Source organism: Zerene cesonia, chromosome 19 (genome assembly GCF_012273895.1).
Source record: "Zerene cesonia ecotype Mississippi chromosome 19, Zerene_cesonia_1.1, whole genome shotgun sequence".
NCBI classification, from domain to species: Eukaryota; Metazoa; Arthropoda; class Insecta; order Lepidoptera; family Pieridae; genus Zerene; species Zerene cesonia.
The window spans coordinates 2,508,659-2,517,610 of record NC_052120.1 but is presented as its reverse complement, the minus strand read 5'-3'; the positions used below and the strand labels follow the sequence as shown (position 1 = coordinate 2,517,610).

Below are 8,952 nucleotides of genomic sequence, written 5' to 3'. Positions count from 1 at the left end.
TATAAGATAGGTACGCAATTACATGAAAAAATGATTAGTTACCTAATGAAAAAATTGATAGCTGTGTTGAAAAAAATATAGATTTATACTTGATATGTAAATAAGACAAGCTCTCAGCCTCCGTCTTCGCATGGCAGTCAAAAGAAATTCCAAAGGAAATGAGTTGTTTCATCGTAGTTAAAAGTAGCCTATCTCAATCTCTAGCCTCCTCTATCCCCAAACTCAAATCATAATTTATATCACGCTCCGTTGCCACGTGAAAGATAGACAAACAAACAGAAACAAAAGAAAAATTTATGTATTAGCTTTATAAATATTTGATACTTATGTCTTATATAGGTTCGTTGAAGAAATTAATGCTCCAGCGTTGAAGTTTTTAATCTTAAAATATACGTTTTCCGAACTTACAATATAATCCATGTACCTTCCTCTCTGTAAATTATATAATGTAAAAATTAGTTAACCGTTCAAGCTCAAGAACAGAACAACATGAATTGTTGAACGAATTTTTAGTTTTATTCATTTCTTGACTCAGACTGGGATAACAATAAAAAATTTGAAAAACCATACAATAAGGTATAGCCAAGGAAAAGGGAAAGCAGCTGGTCTAAAATAACAATAAGAATTCCTATTTCTCTTTCAGCTGTAGACTAAACTTCGGTGCCATTTAGTTGAGGATAATTAATGACCAGTTTCTACAATCATAAAATAATTTGCTGCTCTATGAAAGCGAAGTTTACATCTCCGGCAAACATATTTCATATTTATCATAATAATTGGTATCATTTTAAATAACAATAACGCCAGCGATAAGTCGTTGTGTTGTTGGGTTGGTGTGGACACAGATCGACCATATTTATTGAACACAATAAAAATTCGCGGGTCTGATTGGATGAGAATAGAGACAACCCTCAGGAGGTCACTGGAGTGATAACCTCTTCACGACAGCAGTATAGACCTCCGACACTGTCAGACGCAAGTAAGAACATCAGCCTTCTGCGATGCGCATAGTCTATAAAGGTGACTGCCGCACACAAACCAAACAGTTCGCCTTCGATCTCCGTCGATGATGTTTATCTTATAATAACGCGAACAATATATTCCAATAACAAAGACCTTGCCGGCGATGACACAATTTAAACAAAGTGTGAACGCGAACTGAAAACGTAAATTTTCAAATATCCCTCCATTTTGTTGCGCAGGCGTGCCAACCGCGCTGTGATTGGTCGTGTTTTAGAACGTTCAAAAAAACATCATGAGTGAATTAAACAGTGTCAGTCGATCTGCGTGCAATAGCAAAGGTAGCATGATTGTTGTTTCGAACAGATTGCCATTTGTTTTGAAAAGAAATGAGAAAACCGGTGAATTGGAGCGGAAAGCCAGGTAAGTGCTAATACACAAATGTGTTTAAATTCACGCTTAAACCGATATTCACTTTGTTATTTATTATGACCTAGCCGGCTTTGACAGCGATAAAAATAATATACTTTTATTCGTCCTGTGTAGGGCAGGATAACAACGGTTGCTATAAATAGAATACCTGTTCTTTACTGTACCATACGATGCCACATTAGCCATTAAAGCAATAGATGCACTTATGTTAATTAACATTGCAATTTGCAAGCCATTCGTTTCTCCACCGTACAATTATTCTTCGTTGTTTGTGTTGGAAAACAGTGGCGTTGTCATTGTGATCATTGAAGATATTTTACATAGATAAATTACGTTTCTTGTCACCTTTGTTGTTTATTTTCTAATAACATATACAAAATAAAACAAACCGGTTAAGGATCGAAAGTTCGAATGCTATTAACTACATAATATGTCGTCTACGCCGCTTGCCGTGCTACCCTTTCGGGAAATTTCGCGAAGCGTTCTATCAAAATCGAAGTTTATCGATTACTATTAGATAGTCTTTTATGACTAAAAGTTGAATGAAATATTAAAGTATAAACGATAATAATAGTTTTATATAACTAACTTTGAAACTCGTAATTCGTTAAAGATTTATCAAAAAGTTATCTGTAAAAGGACGGATAACATTTTTCTTGGTAAAATGTTACATTACTGCGCTTATTTATTAACAATTAAATAAAAACAAATATGTAAGGCATAATATGCAAATTGCCAATATTCACGGTCAACTCAGAATCCGTGGCCGTGAATTTGAACTAATCTGTTCGTGTATGTAACCATGTGCAACTGTATTACGAATATTCAAATACAACTACATATAAAATAAAATCGTAGTATAAAGATTTTGTTTGTGATCGTCATTTCAAAACACGACGACTTTAGTCTCAAATTATTTATGTACGTAGGTGACCAGTGTCTGTTTTTCGGCGACATTTCTAATGGTCAAAGGTTATCAGTTCGATTTTTAATACCTGCATTGTTAATAATATCGTATAAATTTCATATTATTATGCTAAAGTTCATGAGAATGTTTTTATACTTGAAAGGGTGTAGGTGCATTTTTTATTACTAGCTATATGACAGATATCGCGCAATCAATTCAACGACAATTGCATTTTTTATAAAAATAACCTATGATTGATCTGCCACAGTTTAAAATTAATCCGTTAAAAAGACGTGAAAGCACTCTGACGTGATTATCAATCAAGTCTTTAATAAAAGACTATATATATAATAACTATTTATTTTCTTTATATCAACTTGGTTGCGCTCAGTATGTGGTTTTCGCTCTGATATCACAGATGATATTATCAATTTGTGTCATTATTTACTTTTACGCATCGGTCTTCGTAGTTAAATAACAAACCTAATATTATTTAAGGCCATCTTTCGAAATCACGGTCACAATATTTACAGTTAAGGTTTGCGAAATGGACTCAAGCGGTTTCTCATATGAAATGTTTTTATTAAACAACATGCGATTGAAAAGATAATCATTTAAATACTATATTGTTTAATAAAGACATCTCATATGAAATGGAACATGGTTAAGAAATTGGATGTTTTTCCAAAAAAAGTTTTTTTAACCAGAATCTGATTATAAAAGAACCTTTTTTAATATTTCATGTAATTCCACAAATTGCCAAACAGTACTTCTACACTACTCATATATATTTTTATTTAGTACAAAACATAGTGCATATTACATACTAAATGTATAATAAACAGACAATAGCAACATAAACATAACAACTCCGAATTTACCTTTATGGTTACCCACATGCCGTTTAAAGTAATATAACCTTTATTTCCAGCGCCGGTGGGTTGGTAACCGCGGTCGCGCCAGTGGTGATCCGAGGCAATGGGATCTGGGTGGGATGGCCTGGGATTCACCTGGATGACCCTAACGAAAAAATCCCTGAATCGGATCCTAATGATAAAACACCCACTGCGGGTCTACGCTCCAATAAGGTATGTCGAAATAATGTTTGTTTACAGTGCAGATCTTTGCATTTCAGCACATATGATGAAGTTTATTTCAATTAAAATTATAAATATAGTTAAAAAAACATGCTTTCATTAGAGAATCAACCAAATTGTCTCACTTGGTCTATTACAGAGTATACTTAAGGAAATTATTAATACTGGATTTCCTAAACAAGATAATATGATAAACCCATAAAATTATGGTATTGTTACCAATCCTTGATAAGTGTGAGTCACAAAACATACAAACTTACAAACACAGGAGAAGCTTATGAAAGCGTATTAAAGCGTATAAACAGTATAATGATCTATTTCATAACTTGAAATTGAAAGGTCTTTTTTAATAATATAAATTGAAGGAAGTTAGGACTCGAGGCAAGAAACACTTAAGCATTATATCACGTCCTCTACGTACGTCTTCAAATGGTAAAGGATGTTCGCGATTATATTCATAAAATGCAATATTAGTTTTACAAAGAAACGGAATTAATTGTTAGTTAAAACTATATCATTTCCCTGTATGTACACCGTGTAAGATTTGTACAACGTTTCAAAAGCAGGTTATACAATATTATGTAGTCAACTTTAATTATGACAAAAATGTGAAAAAATTAAGAAGAGCGGCGAACTTCGTAGTGATTTAGACGACGATTTAGAGATTAATGTCGGAGATTTGATAAATATTGAGGGCCTAGCAGCTTGACTAACATTCATTAAAACATGCTTTATTAGAGGACCTAGATAGATTTGAGAGTATGGAAAAGATTCTACTCAATTAAAGCAAAGCTTACTATTAATTACTTCATCATCATTAGCCCATATATGTTCCCCCTGCTGGGACACAGGCCTCCTATGAGGGTTTAGGAATTCTATTCTCAGACATGCCCGGTTTCAACACGATGTTTTCCTTCAGCGATTCGAGCAGTGGTGATGTTATCCACAAGTGCAGATAAATGGAAAAATCAATTAATTTCCTCGCGTTGTCTAGAACCCAGACTTATCGATTTTGAAGTCCAAGGTTCTTCCCACTGAGTCACCACTGCTACTATTAATAACTTAATTCTAATATATTTAAAGTTTAATTAACTTAAGGAATTACTGCTTCATACCTTTTTTACATTTAATAATCTAACTATAGTTCATAGATACCCCATTTATATGATAGTCTTTTTCGAAGTTACGAGTCGAAATAAAATACTCTTAATATACCCTGAAATATTTTCACAACAAGTCAATCCTATAAAATATTAGTGACAAGTGAAATTGATTTCATATATTTCTAAATATATGTTTTATGTTCTAACGATTCTAAGTAAACAGTGTATCTAAATAAAGGTCAAGTTCTAAATATAAAAATATATATTCGTAGCTACACTAAATGCCACTGCTATGTTATAATTACCGCGAACTTGCCAATTGGTCACGAACCATGAATAGAAATGACTATTTCTGGTTGGTTTCATTCAAGTCATATTATTAGACTCATATTTAGGGGATTCAAAAGATGTGAAAGTTCTCATTTTAGGAGACTTCACTGTATCAATCATTCAAAAGAATAATGTTATGTAAAGAAAAATATTTCACCTTTGCTCGAAAGCCAAGGAAAAGGAGCAGTTGAACAAAAAATATTATTATGAAAGCAAAAGTTAGTTTTTTTAATGGTAAACTAGTCAAAATAGAGCTAAAGAAATATACACTAGAAAAACATAACCCTCCTTTCGCAATTGGGTAAAAAACAGTTTACAAATATATTATTAATTATTGTGCATAAATTGTTATGTTCTAACTACAACACCAGCGTACACTCATAATACAAGAAATGCTCCAAGAATTGTGGAATCTTTTAGAATAACATTAACATAAATATTAACAACATTACGTCGCAATACAATATTTGTTACGAACACAGCGTTTTATTCAGAGTAATGCATAAACACAATGTATTAATTATTACTAACTAACGAAGCAAAATATAGGCATATTTTTATCTATAGCATTAGTACGAAAATGTTTATTTTCTGGTGCATATGTGACATGAATGCTAATGGGCATAATCGACGTCATTCGTGAACATTAACAATGATCGTTTTAACTATACGTGTACCTTCATAAATCGCATTGCTGAATGCGTTTGCGTCCGTGATGTTCTAAAACGTCAATCATAGGAATTAAAATGTACCTTCCATTGCCCTTTAATTTTGTACTGGCGATTCCAGTCACCTTTTACGCCTTACGCCCTGGTGTTCTTATACGTAAAGAATGTCCAGACCATTTTGTACTTTCTCACACGGTAGTAATATGGGCGATTATAAACCATATTGTATTAACAATGAATATATAAAAATGGAACGTTTCTGCCGATTCAAAAATCGCATGCATTTTTCTAATCAATATCCATATTAAGAAAACCAATTGACTTGTTTGGTAAAATAAATAAAAATAAGTTTGTTATAATGAACCTAGAACTTGAACTGTGTCAAATACGACAAACAGTCGTAGGGGTTTGCCCGGTTTACATTTGATAAACTGATTAATTTTATTATGATGTTGTTATTCAGTTTCTACACACCCACAGAATCTTAATAAAGCAAATAGAAGTCAATAATATATCACCATTCCTCACGATATTTTGCAGTATCTATGTACCGTATACCTACCAGATATTGATGACTATTATGGTTTAAGCTTATGATTTTCGCTTAGTCTATTTTAAATCATAAATTTTGGTTTAAATTTAAAATCGATTTTGATAAATAGGTCAAACGAAAAACATTTTGGTAGTAGATTAAATGGTTAAGAAAAACAAAGAAAATAGAAATGCAATAGCTTCTAACGTCTATTGATCCTGCACCATATCATTCACATATCGGGCTCGGAACACTCGCTGCGTCCACGTTTGCTCTATATTTAGAATGCGGTTGCACGATTAGAAACACCGTAATATAATTGACATTTGACAAAGTACTTTTCTAGTGCAATTTACTTACTTCGGCAGAATAAATATCCTTAATATTACTTTATCTTGTGAATATGACAAAAAAATCCTTTCTTGTTAACATTTTACCGCACCCTAACGTTCCAGCTATGTAGTAAGCCAACCCAAACCATTATTGACGGAATCTAAATTCTGTCAACACATTCGGCCTTGATTAAAAGATATTTCCTATGTGAAGTTGAATTAAATTTTCCATGAACGGTCGGTTTGTTTGTAGCTAGTGCGGAAAGACAATTAGAAGGAAATTACCCCTTATCAGATAAACGAAGCTATGAGCAAATACTTAATTTCCACCACATACTAAACTGTATTACTCAGGTTATAGGTATAAAATTCCAATGGTAAATAGAATAATAGTATTATGTAAGGTATTACCGGTATAATTATTTGTTTTATTGTTAATAATATTTTATTAATGGCGCCACACTTCCTTGAGACCTACATATTTATATTAGTAACGATAAAATATAACGCAATGTGTATAGTATTATAAGAAATGAAAAATTTGGCGTGAAAAATTATGTAGTTGCAGAGCATGCTTATTGTTTCTTCGGGCGTCCTATGTTTACATTTACTATTATTTTTAAATACAAATTAAACATAAGGTTTACGAATATAATGTGCAACATCTTTAGGTAGGATGTATAATGACGAATTGTATGTACTTAATTCAAATTGTATGTTGATACTACTTGATACCTACTTATTTAAATCATCATTATTTGCTATTCCATAAGCATCCGGTTCGTATTAAGAAACCATAATTTAAAAGAAGGAATAGGAATGTATTACATGTATTTGTATATTCAATATACATAGCTAATGGAAATACATAAGACAGAGTGCCCTTCTCAATAACGAAGCTCAAGGATAAATGCGCTTGCAATTATAGAATGATGTAGATTGATATTAAGCAGACACATTTATTAATTATTATTATAAATCATAAAGAGTAAGAAATGTTAAGGAAATTCGTCAGTGCAATGATTGAAATGATATATTAGATAGATTGAAAAATATAGAGGAATCATCTATTTATATAGATCATAAAATCGAATCCTACGTATTCAAAGTTAAAAAAACTAAGTTATCCACTAAGTTATCCACATTGATTAGACTAATCAGTGAAAACTGCATTATTCATGAAATAATAACGTAGAATCAGACAAGAAACTGAATGTCATAGCTGATTTGGACCGCCTCCTTGGTACAGTGGTTAACAATTTCACTGCTGATCCAGAAACTTTTTTCATCCGGCGATGCGGCTATGACACGCTCAGCGTGTCTCCCGCACCGGCGGCAATCTTGCCGTACCGCTTTTGTCGCTGGTGCGGGAGCCCACGCTGCGCGTGTGCATAGACTCGAGCCAGCTGTGCGGGCGGACACACCGTGTTTGTTCTAAATATTTTTTTTTTTTTAATTGTTCTATTTCTGATATCGCGATTTATTTTTAAAGAAATTACAGTAGTCTTTATTTTTCTGCACACATATTTGTATTTTATTCAAAATACTTTATATATTATAATGAACAATGAGCTGAAAAGGTACTAATAACGACCTCTCCTTAAATTTTTTAGAGTATTATACATTTAGAAATTAAAAACTTTTTAACGGATTTCAAACGCGATTTATTCATTATATTATTAACCCGACGTTTCGAACACTTTACTTCGGGTTAATAATATAATGAATGATTCGCGTTAAAAAGTTTGAATTTCTAAATGTATAATACTCGTGTAAAATCAAACACAAGAAAATACTAGAATTTGATTTGTTTACACTCGTACATAAAGATATTCTTTCTTATGGAATATAGATTAGCAATAAAAGTTTCATGCAGAACGCGCTTCAGATATTAGCTTCGGAGTGTTAATATAACAGCGTATGAATTTATCGTCAACCAATGATATTAGAGAGGTTATTTTGTATAATTGTATATTATTTGTATATTAACGCGTGAGCGTAGAACCGGGGTCCTGGGTTCGATTCCCGGTGGGGACGCACAAAAAAACGTCTCGGTCTGGCAGGACACAGAAGGCTGATCACCTACTTGTCCATAAAAAATCGATCAGTGCAACAGATGTATATCATCTGCCCCATACTATAGAATTATTTCATTTGAATCTTATTTATTTACAATGTCCAACTGCAGTATTATCGAAATAAAATTACCTAATAAATTTACACATTGTTGCAGATTGTAGCAATACATGCCGAGCCAAAACTCTTTGATAGCTACTACAATGGCTGTTGCAATGGGACTTTCTGGCCTCTATTTCACTCTATGCCAGACCGGGCCACCTTCATCGCGGATCACTGGCATGCCTACATCAAGATCAATAAAGAATTCGCCGAAAAAACTGTCTATGCTCTGAAATTGTTGAAACAGAATAAGGAGAAGAATGGCTCCCCTCCTATCGTTTGGGTGCATGATTACCACCTTATGTTGGCTGCGAATTGGATTAGAGAGGTAAATTAATATATATATATATACCTAGTCTTGCCATAAATATTGTAATAAAGAAAAAAGAAAATTGTTAACTGCAAATAACATT

The 8,952-nt window shown here is 32.7% G+C and overlaps 1 protein-coding gene across 1 annotated transcript in view; it reads left to right on the top strand.

Annotated features, from left to right (window-relative positions):
• Positions 1-1,029: 1,029 nt before the first annotated feature.
• LOC119834731 (alpha,alpha-trehalose-phosphate synthase [UDP-forming]) overlaps positions 1,030-8,952 on the top strand; it is a 15,772-nt gene continuing 7,849 nt past the window's right edge. The window contains exons 1-3 of the mRNA XM_038359204.1: positions 1,030-1,383; positions 3,231-3,387; positions 8,595-8,867. Of these exons, the coding sequence (XP_038215132.1) occupies positions 1,256-1,383; positions 3,231-3,387; positions 8,595-8,867 (558 nt within the window). The 5' untranslated portion in view covers positions 1,030-1,255. The remainder of the gene's footprint in view (positions 1,384-3,230; positions 3,388-8,594; positions 8,868-8,952) is intronic.